This window comes from Biomphalaria glabrata, chromosome 1 (genome assembly GCF_947242115.1).
Source record: "Biomphalaria glabrata chromosome 1, xgBioGlab47.1, whole genome shotgun sequence".
Lineage (NCBI taxonomy): Eukaryota > Metazoa > Mollusca > Gastropoda > Planorbidae > Biomphalaria > Biomphalaria glabrata.
In genome coordinates this window covers 25,549,996-25,570,602 of record NC_074711.1, presented here as the reverse complement: position 1 = coordinate 25,570,602, position 20,607 = coordinate 25,549,996, and the positions used below count along the sequence as shown (strand labels likewise).

At 36.5% G+C, this 20,607-nt stretch overlaps 1 protein-coding gene across 2 annotated transcripts in view; it reads right to left on the bottom strand.

Moving 5' to 3' along the window:
- Positions 1 to 16,138, bottom strand: part of LOC106075202 (uncharacterized) — a 71,680-nt gene extending 55,542 nt beyond the window's left edge. For both annotated transcript variants that reach the window (XM_056029954.1, XM_056029956.1), the window contains exons 1-2: positions 15,705 to 16,138; positions 5,576 to 6,458 (exon numbers count right to left, since the gene is read on the bottom strand). In XM_056029954.1, coding sequence (XP_055885929.1) covers positions 5,576 to 6,437 — 862 coding nt within the window. In that variant the 5' untranslated portion in view covers positions 6,438 to 6,458; positions 15,705 to 16,138. The remainder of the gene's footprint in view (positions 1 to 5,575; positions 6,459 to 15,704) is intronic.
- Positions 16,139 to 20,607: the final 4,469 nt, after the last annotated feature.

Genomic DNA, 20,607 nt, shown 5'->3' with positions numbered 1-20,607 from the left:
TCTGAGCCAGGGGACAGATTCATCCGTGCGAAACTTTACAGGACAGTGCTCTTCACTGGTAATCCTAAACGATTATGAAAATGTGTGTTTAGAGTTAATTGCCCTTACCTTTGTCATAATGAGATGTTTCTGAAGTAAGAAATGGACGCACACACACACACACCCAACCCCCTACCCCGACACCCTCACCTGATGCATTTTTGCTCTAGCCAGGGACAATTTAGAAACCGTCACATCCGCTGATGTGTGGGAGTGAGGGGGTGTGGGGTGTTCTTTTTTTTCTGTAAGCAAGCTATTTAAATAACAAATGTCTTATTTAAAAAGCAAAAAAAAAAAAAAAAATGGAGGGGGCTGCTATTAACAACTTTCTTATCTTAAAATTTAAAATCTTCCTTAACATGTAAATCTTCTCTCCCCCTTTATTTCTCCGCTCTCTCTCTCTCTCTCTCTCTCTCTCTCTCTCTCGTGACCTGAATACTATTCGCTGAATAGTTTCCATGCTTATGTATAAATTGTATAAATACACTTTATGCGTTAGAATCTTCCCTGAGAGTCTTCAACTGAAGCCAAGTCAGGTCATTTATAAATTCCTGTATTCAACGCACAACATGCAGAGCAAGTACAAATGTGTACATAGGTTTATATTTTCATATTAATAGAGCTACAAAAATATTTTTTTATCTTTTATGCAGGCTTTTTAAAAATTACTATGTGCATGTGTGAGTGTTTGCGTGTTTAAAGGGGGGGGGGGGTTAGAAGTAAATATTACCAGCAAAACTTTGCCTATATGTTCACAAGATTGTAATCTTTATTCATTTGAAAATTATTTTTTTTTTTGAGATGAAAGAAAAACTAAAGTAACCTATTCAAACCTTCGTGTATTTCTATGACCGATGATTATCGAAAGTGTTATATGGCCAGTACAAGACCAACCGCCAAGTAAAGTCAGGTACCCATTAGATCTGGGTGGAATCAGGGGCGTTTTGAAAATCTCGACATGAACAAATCCCATAGATTCACATAGATTCGATCCTGAGACCCCTCGGTCAGGAAGCCAAGCGCTTTATCCCTCAGCAATCACGCCCCCCCCCCTCTCACTTCTTGTGCTATTTCATCACTTCACAAAGAGTCCGAACTATTTTGTTCCCTGCGCTCCCCCCAACCTAGATGTATTCACTAGGTCTCGTAGACTTTCTTTGACTACATTCTAACGTCACACACACACACATTTTTTTTTAAAGTAAAAATTTCAAAGTCACAATGCACGAATAAAACTGATTCTGATGTAGCACTGTGTTTCTCTGGGCTTGAAGTGAGCTACTTAAAACGACTTTGTTGATTCAATGTGGCCACCCATGAAACAAACATTCAAGAAAACGAGGAGCGAGATAGTTTGAAGGAGCGGAGGCAATGAGGTCTGTAAGAAACAGCAACAAGAAATAAATACATAAAAACACATACCGAGACACGTACACACAGATCTACAAAGACTAGAGCGAACACCGCACAAACACACAATCCCACACACACAGCCACACAAACCCACACACTGCCACGTGCATCAGAGCGCGTGGTTTAAAGACATCTTCTCATAAACTGCAGCTTTCAGTTCTCGTGTGTATAACGTTCGTACCACTGGACACCCGAGTTGAAAACTTGAACAAACAAAACCAGTTGATGGTTTGTCCTTCCAAAAAAAAAAAAAAGAAAAAGGCCGCCCCCCGTGGCCCTGGATTCGTCATTATCACCTCGGCAATAAGTGAACCATCTGTAGGTAGATGAGTGCTGCCCCTTCACTTCAGTGTTTCCACCGTATCCTCTGCCCCCCTAACCTCTATTTTCAAAGGCTGCTCGCCTACTAAGAAATAAAGTTCCTGGAAACTGGAGCCTGCTATCTCCGTATAAAGGTGGATTAGCACTCAATTCAAAGCGGGCACGTGAAACCAAATTTCGATAAATGTCTTTATGTAGGTGAAGGGGTGGGGGTGGGGAAGGGGGGTGGGGGTAGACGTGTTATGGAGAAGGCTTTAAAAGGTGGGGGGGGGGGAGTATTAGCGCTCAGATTGACGGTGTGGTGCCTGGTACGCGTGTGTGGGTTTCAATGAGTGTGTGTGTGTTGACGACTACTGTCAAGAAGCGAATGGAATGAAGAGCAGTCTATCTACTCATCTACACCAGGGCTTGTTGTCAGGCTTGTGAACTCGTATGAGTACAAAGTACACAGTCTGAACAGATCAGAGGCCTTGTCTATCGTAGTATTTTATAGCCCGCTAACAACTCGCGGGAAGGCGTATATCAAAGTACATCGGTATAGCAATTAACTAGCGGGGCGGGTACTGCGCTTCTTCTAGTCTCACTCACTTGTCTCAAAAATGGACAAAACAACGCGCTCCTTCTCCCCCCCCTGTCTCTCGCTTTCCATTCAATCTTTAGTATTCGCTAGGGTTTGTAAGCACATACAAGAATACATTCAAACAATCACTAAGAATACATTCAAACAATCACAAAGAATAAATTCAAACAACCAAACAAGCAACAATAAATTCAAACAACCACAGCAATGATAGTAAATTAAAATAATATGTTTAGTTATTATTTAATGCGTGAGTTGTTTTTTTTTAAATTATTAACACGTTGAGTCGTGTAGGTGAGGTTTACTTCTGTTGAAGAGGCTTTTAAAGCTTACACAATATTGGTGCAACAATAACGACATTCCAGCCCCCATTCAAATGGCAGCATTCCAATCACACATAGAAAACAAGCCGAGCTTGTTGGATCTCAGAACAGTGGACACCAGGTGGGAGGACGCTTCAGACATTGCAAAGACAGATCTTTATGGAGACAGCTTGCTGTCCAAAGCGCCGAACGGCGCGGGAGGACCTAAGTCTAAGTAAGTAAGCACTTGTTGATCGATCCTCGCTCGGTTGAATAATTTGTTAAGGAACTTTAATATTTACCTGAACTCAATTTGGAAACATTTTTGTGATGACGACAATGAGCGAAACCACTTCCAATCCAAACATTATTTCTATGTTCTAAATGTCATTGTACAAAGTCCTTTGAATGGGAACTAGTGTGTGTCCCTACAGTCTAGAAAAATGCAATGCTCACGTCGATTCGTTTTCTATTTCAGTTTTTGAGTAAAACCTTTGATTGGCTTGGAAGAAAGTCTTTGCAGTGTTAACTTCTCAAATGATAACGTTTAGACGCTTAATATTGCAGTTAGTGCATGAATTATGAGAACATTAGAGCAGAACTTTTGTTATGCTCTGTATTTATACTGGCTTTTTGAGGAACTTATAAGCTTCTTTCGTTATTTAGAGTAATACTAAATCTCTAGGTTATAGGGTAAAACATGGATGAATTTTGTAACAAAGTAAAAGGCCACACTTTTCCCTGATCGACTTGAAATGTCATTGTCTTAGTGTTCTAAAGAAAATTTCATCAAATCCATTTTCGGACATAAAAGTCGGAGCATTCAAGTCTAAATATAAATGTAAAATTTATTATAGTTTGCATTTATAGTGTAATAATTTATTATCAAACTAAAGTTTTACACTGCATTATTTTGGAGTAGGCTACATCTGGACTAAATCTGTCAGTTGTCTATTGAAGTTCAATGATATCATTCTTACTAAAAAAAATAGATTTTCTGGTCTATGTAGGGCCTACATAGGTGGACTATGTTTTAGTAGTGTGATAAAAGCTGAGTGTCTCACGGGAATAATGAAAAGAAAGTTTACATTAAGAGAGGAACGTCACTTAAAAAGTAGCTTTTTTTTTCGAGGTGGAATGGGGTGTAATATATCATTTTTAAAATAATGTAAAACATTGTCAATATGTACTAAATCAACATTTTTTGAGTAATCCAACTCTTGTATTAAAAGCTTCATCAGCAAATAATGAGTAAATACACCCAAACTTTATACATTATAATAATATGGCTCGTCTTTGAGTCCGAAGATCAATGAGGAGTTTAGTATTTCACGCTGCTACGCAGTCCCAGCTACGACCTACATATTTTGCCACATCCAACGCAGACGTGACCGTTTGACCGCCGATGATCGAATTAGATTCTCTTTTCGCCGTCCACGGTGTCATCTGCAGTGGATTTTATTTTGGTCTTAAATGAGTATACCGCGACCTTTGTAAGCGACCTCCAGCTGTCTCGTTCCATAGCCGCCTGCAACCAGGTGCTCTCTCCTATGTCAGCTAAGAGCAAGTTTGGGCTTAAGCCCGTCTCTAAAGCGTTTCTTGGCACCTCTGTTACGCCGACCAGCTTTCAGCTCACAAAAAAAGACTGCCTTAGGCCTAGGTAAGTTTCCCATACGCTCTTCCCAGCGGTATTCAAAATTAAAGTATTACAGTGCAATTTATAAATATTCGTGTCTTTCAATTTGTACTTTAACAATGTCTAAAAAAGAAAGATTTCAATTGCTCGTCCAAAATCTACTCTCACATTTTATTTATTTATTTTATTTTCGCTCTTGCAAATAAATACGAGAGTTGTAGTTTTGGTTTTATTAAAATAGCACTTTTTTTTTAGGAAGACTTATGTAAATTAATTTATTATTCAAGAAGAAAAAAAAAGAAATTGTGCGGAAATCTGTTTAGTTATTTTTTATTTTTTAGTGGTTTTTTTTTTTTTACAAATTATTTACACATTTATTGCGGTGAGCCGTGTAAGGGATTTTACTTTTGGCGAAAAGGCTTGTAGCGCTTATATAATATTGGTGCGCAAATGTTTAATTAGGCCTATCAGTTCATTAAAGCAGTCTCATGTATACAAATAAATGTTTTAGTCTAGTGCTGTAAGCCTGTGGCGTCAGCGATAAGACAGCGGTGTCAAGTTTATTTTTATTATGACGTCACTCGAAACACTTTAATTCATAAAAAGATGTGTAGCCAAAATTAATTTTACGACAATGAAGATTTTGAAACAAATATAACGGGCGACCTCGAGTTTTCCCTATGTGACCTATGAGCTGAGAATTTGTTTCATATTTATATACACATACCTTGAAATTTTATGAAAATCGTTTTAAAAAATTATATAGATATAGATATAAGAACACATAAGAATGGCTCGTTTAAGAGTATAGGATTTAAAGAGTTTATAATTATACTATCTATTTAGTTATGACAATACCAAAAAGGCTCATTTTGAAGTTATAAAGAAAATCAACTAATTCACACTAGAACATTTAAAATAGTCTGCAAGACATCTACACACAGATTTGTTGCACCTGATGCCTCTTACATAGATAGATGTCAACTTTCTTATTGTTCTTTAACCTTTTAAGTACCAGTCTTTTTTATCAATAGAGATTTGTAGAGTTTATCAATTTTTAATTGTTATGGGTTCACTTAGAAATAGCGAAAAATTGTATTAGCAACTTAGCAAATGACAAAAATAAACGCTAAAAGTGCCGAAAGTCAGAGAAAGAATGTCTCTAAGCATACACAACTAATAAGTATATATATATTAAATGTTGAAAAGCGATGTAAGAGGAAAGTTAGCAATGTCACACTAATCTGGTGTAAGCAGACAGGAAGAATAGAACAAATATCTTACCGGATGTTCCAGATCCTTCAAGACCCTCAAATGTTTTACTTGTCATAGCCATCAGTGCGTCCAGAGGAGACACTGAATTGTTTTTCTTGGTGGGGGCAACATTGGTGGGTGGCGGGGGTGGATCATCGTCATCCACACTTATTTCTTCGTCCTCATCCTCGGAGGACGCCTCGCTGGCGGTCAGTATGGCTCCGTTGTTCGGGGTAAGCAACGCCCCTGTGGTAGGTGTGGAAGTCTCTCTCGAGCAAGGAGCATCCTCTTCTGAGTCCTTGGTGTCCCACGGTCGAACGATTTTCGTCCTGAGATTCAGAGGTTTTGTCTGAGGGCTCAACTGAAGCAAGCCTCTGTGTGAGAAATGGTGCAAAGGGGAAGTGAGTCCAGGCAGCAACGCTTTGCTGCGTCCGTTGGTGGGGGACTTCATGACTGGGCTGATGGTCAGGGCTGCCCGGAAAGTCTCTCTACTGTAATCGGACTTACAGCGGTTCAAAAGTTCTGATGTATCGTCTCTTCCGCCGTAGCCGTGTTTCGCTCGGACATTGTGGCTCAAATGCCGATGACCGCTATTATAAACGCTTCCGTTGTCCGAGCCTCTCGACAAAGACGACTTACACTTTGCCTGGAGTCCACCGATCCCGTTGTGGCAGCTGTTGTTCACCTGGTGTTGATGTTTATAACGGTCATCGGCACTGACCAGTTTGTCCGGCAAGGGGTCTTTATCAGCGGACCCTAGTATGTCCTTTATACAGAATGAAGTGAAAGGTTTGCACGGGTTTCTTGGGGGTTGGATTTGAACCATCGCGAGTCGCTTGATGGGTTCGTACTTGTCTCGACCATCGTCATCTTCTGACTTGGACATGGTCATTCTAGCGGCTATAGTCTTGACCTAAATTTAATGTACACAGAATAAATATTTAAAAAATAATACATTTCTACCTATTTTTATCAAACCTTAAGTTTTATAAACATGTATTAAAGGTCAAATCATAAACCCGCTAGTTTCTCCCGGTATTCAGATGCACTATTAGATTGCAGGTAAGTGATTCAACTAAGATTTGGCCAATAGAGACAACAAATGTAGAATGACTCAAAACGTTTGGAGGATATACAACTTGGAGCTATAACATTGGGAGCTACGTTCAATCAGTGAAATCAAACGATCAAATCAACATTCAACACACTGTTCTTTCCTAAAGTGATCTCAACCTTACCTTATTTGTTGTTGTTTTTGAAGTCTGAGATATGTAAACAAGTATGTATCGTAAGACAATAGAACTTGATCTTTTCTTTTTTTTTTTCAATGCTAAACAATAACATGTTAACAAAAGAAGTTTGTGTTTTTTGCATAGACTTGTAGACTGCCTCTGAGGTCCATTGTTTGGTAAGCGAAGCCAGTCTTAGGGCGACTTTGGATTTTTTTTTTCCAAACCAAAATGGCGCTGAATTTAAATTACAATAGTACAATAGTAATTTCCTTTTTTTTAAATCAAAGGAATAAGCAACAAGTTGCTTGATCCAAGATGGGGTGTCGGAGGAATAACTTATAAAAACTATCTACCAGACAGACACACAGAGTGAATTGATATAAACTTTGTAAAAAAAAACAACTCATGTGTGGTTGTCAGAAACTATGAATTACAAACCAATAAAACCCTACAACTCTCAATTCTGCTTCCTCCAATATAAAATACCTAAACTTATATAATCTTATATGATACAGACGCTACTTCAAAAAAGAAGATGATTAAGACCAAAATACTCACAATATATATTACATTTTGACAAATACAACATGAAATATACTTTAAAAACAAATATAAAAGCAAAAATAACTGTCCGTTACCATTGCTTGTTATAATATTTAGTACACACTTTATAAAGTACGTAGTTCGTCTTTTTTTTTTAAATGGTATATTTCTATTACCCATGCAGTTTTGAAACAAAATGTTTCCATTTCCGAAGGTCAAAAGTAGGAGTTGAACGGATTTTCAATAGCGCTTTTAGTTTTGAGATTGTCACATTAATTAACACTGTTGCTTGTACTGTTGCTTATAATCTATTCATTGGGATACCAAACATATTGCCGATATTTTTTTGTCCTTTTATAAGTCCAGATATATTATGTCAGTGCTAAATATTTCTTGGGGGGCTCAAAGCTATAGTTGCCTATAGATAAGTCCGGCCCTTCTAAAAATGAAAACACGGAATAGTACTTTTAGAAATAGATTAATTATAAAAACACAGAACCGTATATAAATAAATACATAGATCAATTTGTGTTTCAATTCTCGAGAACAAAAAGACCGTTTAAGACGGAAGGATGGGGCGGTGACGGTGAGGGTGGAGAAGGCGTAACACATCTGCTAATGTCTGTTTCTTATAGCCAGGCACTACGCCCAACAGCAGAGTTTCTCGCCAAGGCTTTACGGGAGGACTAATCCTTCCAGTCTTGTTACCAATTGGAGTTCATCTCAGGTTTCTTATAGCCTTCAATTAGTTACAGGTTACATAGTGTGTAACAAAATGTCCGAAAATGTAACTTGTTTGTAACATGTTACACACATTATCGGAAAATTGAATAAATGGCAAACAATGAGATTAAATTCATCAAATTACTTTTCTATTAATTCATACACACACATACAATGTAAAGAAACTACGCTTAATGTCCAGCAGTTTTTACCTGTCTGTAGGGTCAGCTGACCATTGTATTTTGTTTTCTTATTTTATCTGCATTGAGATTGAGACTAAGTTCTAGTAACTAAGTCAAGTTTTGTGAGTGTTCTTGTGTTCGTGAATTGTATGTGATTGTGTATGTGTGTGTCTATGTACTATTTTTTCCACTAATTAGAAAGAATCTGTTTGTTGTTTGCTTGTTTCTAAAGGAGTGTAAACTTTGTGTTTTTTTTTTTATTACTTTTTGTTTGATTGTGAGCTTTTTTTTCAACGCAAGATTTGTTTGTCTGCTGTTGTAAAGGCTAAAGCTTCATTGGACCAATGAAATCTGATGAAACACTGCAACGATACAAGTACCAAGTTTTGTTGACAAAGTGATTTGTTGTAGGTCTGGTAGTGTAGATACAATGAACCCTCCCGAGCAGTGTTTAAACAGTTACTTCAAGTCAGGACTAATTGGTTCCCATACATTTTTTAACATTTGTTTTTTTTTTAATTCTTCTAGAATGACTGCCCGTCTGTCGGTAATGTTCAGAGTAATTTAGTTAATTGTCTCTGATTGAAATTGTGATAATCTGTGTTCACCAACTGTTTATTTCTTTATTAATTTGTCAGATAAGGAATATTAAAATCTATTTGCATGAAAACATTCTCGGCAACTTAAAGTGCAAATATTACAATTATATACAAGATATGGATGCATTTATTTTTCTAATTTTTTATTAAATCTCTAAGGAAAAAAAAGATTTAATGTATTTTGGTGGACAAATCGGTCATGTTTTTGTGCTAAAATATCCATCGATCTTTAATTTAAAATTAAACTGTAACATAGACTCTTTGATTTAGTTAACATAGGGACTGATTATTTATTAGAAGTAATAAATAGATAATAATTTAATATCATTTGCTTATAATACAAATCCGTCTTGTCAGGAGCATTTAATTAAATCAGAATTTTTTTTTGTTTAAATAGAAACTGAATTATCCAGCCATTTGTTAATTTTTTTAAAGCCTTGTATTTACATCAAGTGTCAACATTAATGTCTTGTTGGTTCTAATCTTTTCATCGTTTGTTAATGTTTTTGTTAATGGTTTTGTATTGAGACCAATGAATTGCTCATGTTATAATGCCAATGGGCGCTAGAAGAAGAAATTTGGAACGAGCTTTCGTCCTTCGTATAAGGTATATAAATGTGTCTATGATAATTTCTACTTGTATTCTCTAGGCTACTGTTTGATCAATTTGACAGGTTCCAATCCATTAAAAATCATAATGGAAAAACGAATGAAAAATGCTTATAACTGACCGGGTTAGATTAGAGATGGATAACTGCATGGATCTCGTCTTGAGCTCATGGTACAATGTGTGTGGTGTATATCCTCTGCGCATTATGTGTACAACAGGATGAGGATGATAGATACATAAATTTTGTAACACGGTTATGGTTATTGAACAAGAATTAGGATTATTGATGAATTAGGTTAATATACAAATAAGAGTTACTAATGAAAAATAAATAAAAGGAGCTAGCTTTTTTTTCTCAAAAATTTAAGAAAAAACAAACTAGTTATTAAGAACATATCGATGCGTGACAAAAGTGAGTGTTCGATTCTGTCATCAATGTTACATTACGTTATCTCCCTTCTCTCGTTCATGCCTCACTACCTTTTATTGATTTTTTTTTTTCACAAACTATCTTTTAATATTTTCTATTCGGCCTCCGTCTGTAGCAGCCTGTCTCACATCGATGACGGGGATTGTATCTTCTTGCTATGTTGCTCTGACAACTACCTACTCGACCACCTCTTCTTAGCGGTGGCGTTAACTGTCATGTTGAATGTACTGCCTTTTTTTTTGTTCTAAAGGCCTGTCCTTGACGGTTTTGTCTTATCTCTGCCTCGCCTGGTGGTTGAATAGTAGTAACCATTAAAACTGGCTATATTAGATTAATCAAATCTTAATGTAGTAATAATAGTAACCATTAAAACTGGCTATATTAGATTAATCAAATCTTAATGTAGTAATAATAGTAACCATTAAAACTGGCTATATTAGATTAATCAAATCTTAATGTAGTAATAATAGTAACCATTAAAACTGGCTATATTAGATTAATCAAATCTTAATGTAGTAATAATAGTAACCATTAAAACTGGCTATATTAGATTAATCAAATCTTAATGTAGTAATAATAGTAACCAGTAAAACTGGCTATATTAGATTAATCAAATCTTAATGTAGTAATAATAGTAACCAGTAAAACTGGCTATATTAGATTAATCAAATCTTAATGTAGTAATAATAGTAACCAGTAAAACTGGCTATATTAGATTAATCAAATCTTAATGTAGTAATAATAGTAACCAGTAAAACTGGCTATATTAGATTAATCAAATCTTAATGTAGTAATAATAGTAACCAGTAAAACTGGCTATATTAGATTAATCAAATCTTAATGTTGTTTTTGATTTAAAATTGCCCATAAAAATTTGAGACTAAAAAGATAACTAACACATGATGGTTTTAGTTTAAGGTGCAGGCAAAAGTCGTTGAAGATAGACCTATCTACCAATAAAGTCGTTGAAGATAAACCTATCTACCAATAAAGTCGTTGAAGATATAGACCTATCTACCAATAAAGTCAGTCTAAAAAACGTTTTATTTTAAAACATTTCTTTAAGAATTTGTCAACATTAATTCTACGTATTTAAATATATTTAAACATTACTTCTTTGTATATACGTCTATATAAACATTTTTTCTTCCTATATATGTCTATATAAAACATAAACATTTGCTATACTGTACTGTACTGTAATGTGTATCAAAACATTACTTCTATATATGTTAGTCTATTTAAACATTAGAGAGATTCAGATGTCCCGTTCACAGTTGACGGAGCCAGGTAATTTCTAGAACATGTCTAGATGAAAACGTCATTCGCTAAACTAGATTGATGGCGATATTTTGTACGTGTCATGTTTCGCGAGTCACTTCAGATTCAGTAGGCCTACATTATGAGCTCGCGATTGTACAAAGAAGTTGACTGATATAATCAAAGTCATGTTATTAATGTAAGTCATTTAACAGATATAGTTGAAATTATTTGATTGATAGGCCTATAATTGAAGTCATTTGACTGGTATAAACGAAGCCATCTTTAGTTTGATTTAATTTAATTTTTTGGTTTTTTTAAACATGTTTTAGGTGTTCCTTGAGATTTGAAGATTATGCTCTAGCCCTAAACCTACCGCAAGACGGCGGGGGATGGCGGCTGGCAGTGTTTGAACTGGAACCTTCCAGACGACAGTCCAAGAGTTTATAGCAACGTAAGTCATTTATAATTTAAATTATTTGACTGATATTATTGAAACTATTTTACTAATATAATTTAAATTATTTGACTGATATTATTGAAACTATTTTACTAATATAATTTAAATTATTTGACTGATTATTTGAGTAATATAATTTACATTTATTGACTTCTATAATTTAAGTAACTCATTTATTCAAGTTGGAATTGTGGAAATTCCAAAATCAATTTATTTGTTTATTTATAAATGCTGATTTTTTTGTTTACGATCTATGGTTACGAGGGCAGGGCAGACAGGCATTTTGTCATCTGTTATGTTAAGAGTTGTCTGTTGAATTACTTTTTTTTTTCTATGCTCTATTGGACTCTCGCGGGACTATTAGGTAGACAAACAAATAGTCCGTGTCGTCTACGAAAGTTGAATCCTTATTTCCATTTGTCTTTTTTTATTGTGAAATGGAAATCAGCTGTTTCCATGGACATTTCAGAAGACCAGTTCTTGAGGCCAATAGAAGTACTGTCGGATAGTTCTCATTATACAAGACAAATCTTCTTGACAAGAATTGTGTAGGCACTTAGTATTCCAGAACCGCTAGGAGCTCTATAACTTAGTTCAGAATTGGCTCTTCTGACAGCTACGTGTATACATAGATTATGTTGGAAGAAGGAGATTTTAAAAAAATCATATTTTAGTCACTAGTGAGACTTCAGTCACTCAATGAACTAATAGCTTCATAAAGTAGGTGTATAAAGTACACACATAAATGGTAGCACTAGAAGACAAGATTTTATCGAGAGCAAAAAAAAATTAGGAATTAAAGATGAGGTACTATCAGGGGGCTGCCATAGGTGGAGTTAAATAGAGATGCTGAGACAGAAAAGAAAGGTATCATTTCAGTTTGAATTAGTAGGTGGCTTAAGTCATAAGTAACTTGTGTTATAGATGACAATTCTAATTATATAAAGATAAGAAACAACCATGCACTATTTTTTAAAATTGACTATTACCTTTTTATCTCTTAAAAACAAACATAATCTTGTCTAATACTGTAATACTTTTCATTTTACAAATCTTTGTGTCCGCTTTTCTTTCTAGTAATCCTCCCCCTCCATTCGTATATGACATAGGCCTCCTCTGTCGGACATTCTGTCCTATTGTTTGTAAGGATTAGATCGATATTTCATTTAAATACTTGCTCCAATTGTTAGTAATGATATCAACGTGACATATTCTCTCCTATAGTTAGGTTAGTATTGATCTATATCAAAGTGACATATTCTCTCCTATAGTTAGGTTAGTATTGATCTATATCAACGTGACATATTCTCTCCTATAGTTAGGTTAGTATTGATCTATATCAACGTGACATATTCTCTCCTATAGTTAGGTTAGTATTGATCTATATCAACGTGACATATTCTCTCCTATAGTTAGGTTAGTATTGATCTATATCAAAGGGACATATTCTCTCCTATAGTTAGGTTAGTATTGATCTATATCAACGTGACATATTCTCTCCTATAGTTAGGTTAGTATTGATCTATATCAACGTGACATATTCTCTCCTATAGTTAGGTTAGTATTGATCTATATCAACGTGACATATTCTCTCCTATAGTTAGGTTAGTATTGATCTATATCAACGTGACATATTCTCTCCTATAGTTAGGTTAGTATTGATCTATATCAACGTGACATATTCTCTCCTATAGTTAGGTTAGTATTGATCTATATCAACGTGACATATTCTCTCATATAGTTAGTATTGATCTATACCAAAGTAACGCCTGAAGGTACATACTGTCATACAATGCTAAGATTGAAAGCTAAAATAAAACGAATAAGTGTGTCAGTGTTGGAGCGGGCGTTGCTTGAGTCGGCGGCACATTGCTAACTAATGTGTCACGATGACAACCTCTCTATTCAACAATTTGATGGAAGACGAGGCTTATGTCAGTGAGATTCTAGGGTACGATCTCAGAACATCCCCCTCCTCTCTCTTGTTTTTCTCCAATATACAGACGTCTTCATTCGCTCCTCTGTTGGTGACAGGCCATCCTTTAATATGTGACACAATGATACATTCGACCACTTATCTCTAGTCCAAGAAGTATTGGCCTATAAGACTGTGACACAGAGACACCACGTGTAATGAAGCTAAGGAGATATCAATCAATGATGTGTCCTCAATAGATCCAATCTACACCTCAATCAATGATGTATCCGCAATAGATCCAATCTACAGGGAATGACACTCATGGCTCATGGTATATAAACACATATATATTTGTGTCTTTTTTTCAAAGCCATTACTTCTCCTTCTAAGTAAAAAAAAATGTTTCCTATGTCAGTGGCGTAGATTGGGTGGGGGAGAGGGATTCCAAATTCACCCACTTAAGGGGGTCCCCCAAATGGATGTTCTAATTTTTTTTAAAAAGATTCTTTTTTAAAATTTTACTAATATACTGTACCAATTGGAATTTAGACATATTTTTTATAATGTGCATTATCTCATGTCATGATGTCGAATGTCAAAATGCCGGGGCCCCTAAAATGACCAAGACCCCCGGGCAGCCAAATCACTAGCTACGCCACTGTTGTAGGTTAACTACTATGAAAGAAACCTCTCTGAACTCATTTCACTCTTTTAATAGGACATAATGACTTTCCGATTTCCTGGAAATTTTGTTTCCAAACGTATAAGTGACAATTAAAAAGATTTGAAAGTCGCTCTATTCGTTCTCTCGGATATATTAGTGCCTTATGTCGCTCTATTCGTTCTCTCGGATATATTAGTGCCTTATGTCGCTCTATTCGATCTTTCGGGATTAGTGCATTATGTCGCTCTATTCGTTCTCTCGGGATATATAAGTGCCTTATGTCGCTCTATTCGTTCTCTAGGGATATATTAGTGCCTTATGTCGCTCTATTCGTTCTCCTGGGATATATTAGTGCCTTATGTCGCTCTATTCGATCTCTCGGGATATATTAGTGCCTTATGTCGCTCTATTCGTTCTCTTGGGATATATTAGTGCCTTATGTCGCTCTATTCGATCTCTCGGGATATATTAGTGCCTTATGTCGCTCTATTTGATCTCTCGGGATTAGTGCCTTATGTCGCTCTATTCGATCTCTCGGGATTTATTAGTGCCTTATGTCGCTCTATTCGTTCTCTCGGGATATATTAGTGCCTTATGTCGCTCTATTCGTTCTCTCGGGATATATAAGTGCCTTATGTCGCTCTATTCGATCTCTCGGGATATATTAGTGCCTTATGTCGCTCTATTCGTTCTCTTGGGATATATTAGTGCCTTATGTCGCTCTATTCGATCTCTCGGGATATATTAGTGCCTTATGTCGCTCTATTCGTTCTCTTGGGATATATTAGTGCCTTATGTCGCTCTATTCGATCTCTCGGGATATATTAGTGCCTTATGTCGCTCTATTTGATCTCTCGGGATTAGTGCCTTATGTCGCTCTATTCGATCTCTCGGGATTTATTAGTGCCTTATGTCGCTCTATTCGTTCTCTCGGGATATATTAGTGCCTTATGTCGCTCTATTCGTTCTCTCGGGATATATAAGTGCCTTATGTCGCTCTATTCGATCTCTCGGGATATATTAGTGCCTTATGTCGCTCTATTCGTTCTCTCGGGATTAGTGCCTTATGTCGCTCTATTCGATCTCTCGGGATATATTGGTGCCTTATGTCGCTCTATTCGTTCTCTCGGGATATATTAGTGCCTTATGTCGCTCTATTCGTTCTCTCGGATATATTAGTGCCTTATGTCGAGACTCTTCTGGTGTCAACTTTGGAACGAAACACTGGACTTTTTTCTTCTATTTAAATCAGCACGAAATGACCTAAAGTTCATTTATTTTAATAATTTGTCAACAAAATGTCTATGCCCTTTTTTAATTTTTAAATTAAAGTATGCGTTAATGAAAAGTACTTTAAAAATGTTACGTTGTATTTTCTGTAGCGTACTCAGTGTCACGATCGTGATCAAATATTGGAATCAAACTTCTCTTCAGCAGCTTATCAAAAAGGCGGTAGGCTATAGTGAGATAACACTGATTACCGCGTTAGTACTAAGTCTACCAATCCATAGATAAACTATAAGAAACAAACAAATCACCTGGTACTGGTCCTCTTCTGGTTAGCTCCTCATTTGACGAATGTCAGAACTAAACACCGGCACAATGATGTAAGTATTCCTCCAAATATACAACAACTACAAACAAAACAAGAAATGTCCTCAGGCACAATGCGCGACGAGCAGTACTAGCAATATCCTCCGGCTTTACGTGGGGCGAAATAGAGAAGGACACATCGTTGCTCACCCTGGATAGTATGAATAGGACAAGATCCAATGTGCAATCAGAGGGCCCACGTTCACGCGGACTATCCAACTGTCAAGTTGTACTCTTTATTTATCCCTTCCAGGTTAATGTTTTCTTTCTTCTCTGGCTGTTTCATCCCCCGATACCTGCCCAGTAGTAAACAAACGACACGCGGGGAACAGCAGCCGACTAGACTTTTTTTTTTCTTTTTGTTTGTCTCGCCGAGCGAGTTTCGCTTCTGGTGTGCGCCCCCTCCGCGCTTAGACAGTTTCTGCCGTCAAAAAGAGGAGGAGTCGAAATGTCAAATTAACAGTGTTGCTGGGCGGAGCTACGTTGACGTCCACCAATGGCTAACCAAGTTCTACAGTACTCAGAGCCCGTAATGTTTTTCATTTCGTTGTCCACCCCCCTTCCCGCCTCCCCCCCTATTTCCTAATGAAGCCAGTTTGATCCAATGTCCACCCGCTCACACCAAATTTAAATCGTATTAATGGCGAACTGTTTTCACCAGATAACGAAAATAAATGGCTAATTGTCCAGTCGTCCAGTTCGCGAGCCAATTGTCCATAGAATTCTTTGGATTGAAGAGAATATCTATTAGTAGTTTGATTCTAGTAACGGAACAAAAAACATGAAAAATGTATTTATTGTAAAGTATTTAAAATTTAAATAGATGTGTATATTTCACTTTATTACACGGTCTCGCTAATGTAAATTGATCACATTGTTAAGTATTTTCTAACATCCTATGGCTATGGTTGATACATTTCTATGCAGGCCTACGAAACGTCGAAAGATTGGGATGCGTGGTCGAGAGGCTTGGGGTCTTGGCTACCCATCAAGAGGGCTTTAGTTCGACACCCGACTCGAGCAGAGTTGTGTTTACAGAACGCCTAACGGCAGGAAGGAAAAACTCAAAATTCCCCCCTCTCCCCATCGGTCCACAAAAGAGATTGGACCATAGCGCTCTGTGCATGCTGTAAGCATGAAAATTGCGGTATAAAAAAGCTATTCCTTTTTTTTTCTGTATTCGCTGGTAGTGCGAACATTATAACAACTTACGTAATACGTGTAATGACTAAAAGCTTTATAATGAGGTTATATTATTTGGGTAAGGGATTGTCATAACAACAACTAAAATTGGGGGAAGCTGTCATAGAAAAGAGGTGGGGGCACCGTGGGGTGGGGTTCGTAAAGAGGGTAACATGGGAGAGTAGATGTAGACAGCTTGGAGGTAAGCAACAACCTTTTTACCTACTCTATCTTGTATTCTAAACCACCTTCACTAGACTGTATATTAGAGGACCAGGCATAGGGTTGTGGAGGCGCGGCGGCTGAGTGGTAAAGCTCTCGACTCTGAACAAGGGTTCCCGGGTTCAAATCCTGGTGAAGATTGTGATTTTTAATTACAAACATCAGTAGCAAAGAAACTACTTTAGATAGTCTGTAAACAATGGGAAACGTTTGACCAAGGGGAACTTTACTTTGTTAAGGTAGTAACTTTTACCAAGGGGAACTTTACTTTGTTAAGGTAGTAACTTTTACCAAGGGGAACTTTACTTTGTTAAGGTAGTAACTTTTACCAAGGGGAACTTTACTTTGTTAAGGTAGTAACTTTTACCAAGGGGAACTTAACTTTGTTAAGGTAGTAACTTTTACCAAGGGGAACTTTACTTTGTTAAGGTAGTAACTTTTACCAAGGGGAACTTTACTTTATTAAGGTAGTAACTTTTACCAAGGGGAACTTTACTTTATTAAGGTAGTAACTTTTACCAAGGGGAACTTTACTTTATTAAGGTAGTAACTTTTTACCATGGAGAACATCTGCCGAGGCAATGACTAGATTTGATCTGTCGAGGCAATGACTAGAGTTGATCTGCTGAGGCAATGACTAGAGTTGATCTGCTGAGGCAATGACTAGAGTTGATCTGCTGAGGCAATGACTAGAGTTGATCTGCCGAGGCAATGACTAGAGTTGCCGAGGTAATGACTAGAGTTGATCTGCCGAGGCAATGACTAGAGTTGCCGAGGTAATGACTAGAGTTGATCTGCCGAGGCAATGACTAGAGTTGATCTGTCGAGGCAATGACTAGAGTTGATCTGCCGAGGTAATGACTAGAGTTGATCTGCCGAGGTAATGACTAGAGTCGATCTGCCGAGGTAATGACTAGAGTTGATATGCCGAGGCAATGAGTAGAGTTGATCTGCCGAGACAATGACTAGAGAGTTTCTTAAATTCCTTATCTCCGTATCCCCCTTCCAAGTTCCAATTCCATATTATTTCAAACGATACTAACCTATAGAATATATTATCAACTTAACAATGCGAAACTCGATGAAACCACTAGCCATCAATACAACTGTAGGAAAAGTGACAGTTTGATGTGTAAACAGACCTAAAGTAGTTTTTTTTTTTTTAAATTCTAAGTCCCTTCTATTTCTTGCCAGCGACGCAGCGAACATTTCGAGAACACTTGGTCTGTGAATCGACTATGTTTTATTCCGAGAGTTTCTATAGCACTATGTTTCTTCAATATAACGCTAAACTGAGACTGCCTCCTCACAGAACTTGGAAGATTCTTATCTGGGCTAATCCCTAGAACATAACTTGCTTTCAATCAGGTAGCGGGGATGTATCTCACCCGATCTATCGGAATAGACGAACCCCAGAAACCACGAACAATTAGCCCTGATCGTCAAGATTGCACCCGGTGCCAAATAGCTTTCTGTCCGTGGTGTTGAATGTGTTTCCCAAACGTACCTTAAGTCTAGCCACCAAACATTTTAGGGACTTCAACAGATCTTACAAACATAACGCCCAGTTAGTAATAAATATTCTCCACAGAATAATAAAAAAAAAGTTATAAATGAAGCTTAAGCTGTTTTTTTACCAGAAGATTTCCATCGCAGCATTAAGTCTTGAGCCTCAGAATTTGAATAAAGTAAACACCATTTAACTAACCGTCAAATCTCTTCCATAGACTGGAACTAATCCAACCGCTTCTTTCCCACTGAATCAAAAATAATAATTTAAAAAAATAATAATACAAAAAATAAAAATACCGTGAGAGAAAAAACCCAAGCCTGTGATTTGAACCGTGTATAAGCCTTAGACTTGGCCAATAGATATACAGGAGACTATATTGTAAAAATGTCTACTGCAGAATACAATGAAATGTTCGATATAAAATCTGTCGTGATAACAAGATACACATACAAGGATAACAAGGTTGAAACTATCTTTTGACCGACTTTACAAGGAACTATATTGTTGAGTTATAATACCAGGAATTCTACAAACCGTCAAGTGAAGTGATCTAGAGCCTATATTACTAGCAAGTGATGTAGATTTAAGAATAGTGACTCTACGGTTTAATATATAAACTTGATTTTTTTTTTTTTTTTTTTTTGCACTTTCATTTGCTAAAGTAATAGAAGAGATAACAGTGCTTCTTCCCAGGCTTCATGGAACATTTGAGAAAGCAAGAGATGCAACGAACTCCAAAGACAACTTGCAAGAGCCCGTCTTCTTCTTTCTTACTTCTTCCCTTCTCTCTATCAATACTTTTGACTTTTCCTTTCTTTTCATCTTGTCTAGTCTTTATTTGTTTCTCAGTTCTTTTCTTTCTTCTTAACACTTTATTTTTGTGGACATATTTCTGTTTCTCTCTCTCTCTCTCTCTCTCTCACTCTCTGCCAAGATGGACAGATCAACAAAGCATCTAATGAAATAGACAAGTATCTTATCTTATCTTATATAATATATATAATACAGACGTTACTTCAAAAAAGAAGATGATTACGTCCTACGCGTCATGCATTTAGTCATGCATATTAACCAATGACTTAAATTCTGCCAAGTCACTGGTTTTGCTGGCTAGCTCAGGCAACCCATTCCATGCTCTAATAGCACTAGGGAAGAAGGAGTATTTGTACAAATTTGTCCTAGCATATGGGACGAGGAATGTGCCCTTATCTTTGTGTCTTTCAGAGTATTTTATTAAATTTTGTTTTTGTATTTGAAGATTATGGTTTAGTGTTTTATGTATAATTGCTACTTTACTTTTGAGTCTTCTGTCCTGAAGGCTTTCTAAATTTAGTGATTTTACTAAAGGTGTTACTCTAATCAAATGGGAATATTCGTTTGTTATGAATCTCACTGCTCTATTTTGTGTCTGTTCCAGTTTCTTAATGTTTTCTTGAGTTCAGGGGTCCCAAACAGAGGATGCATATTCTATTATTGGCCTAACCAAGGTTAAATAACATTTTAGTTTTATGTTCTTATTTGATTTATGGAAATTTCTTTTAATAAACCCTTTGATTTTTTTTTTATAGCTTCATCAATATGTGGATTCCATGACGAGTATTTTGCGTTTTTAGTCTGTGTTAGTAGTGTATCATGAATAAAATAAGTGGAATTAATTTGTTTTAGTTTTTTTGTTGTAATAACTGGGTGGAAAGACATGCTCCAATTTGATTCCCATTTCTGTTATTCATCTAATTCTCTTTGTAAAATTTCTGTATCTTGTGTTGTTTTTATTGTTCTATATATATGCAATCGTCTGCGAATAATCTGACTTTTGTTCCGGAACTAATGTTCACAAAGCAACAAGCTTAAAATCGTGACAGAGTTGAGGTCCATGTCTATCTCCTCCAAGTATCGTTCTCGACTAGATACCAGATGTTTCTAACAGTTGA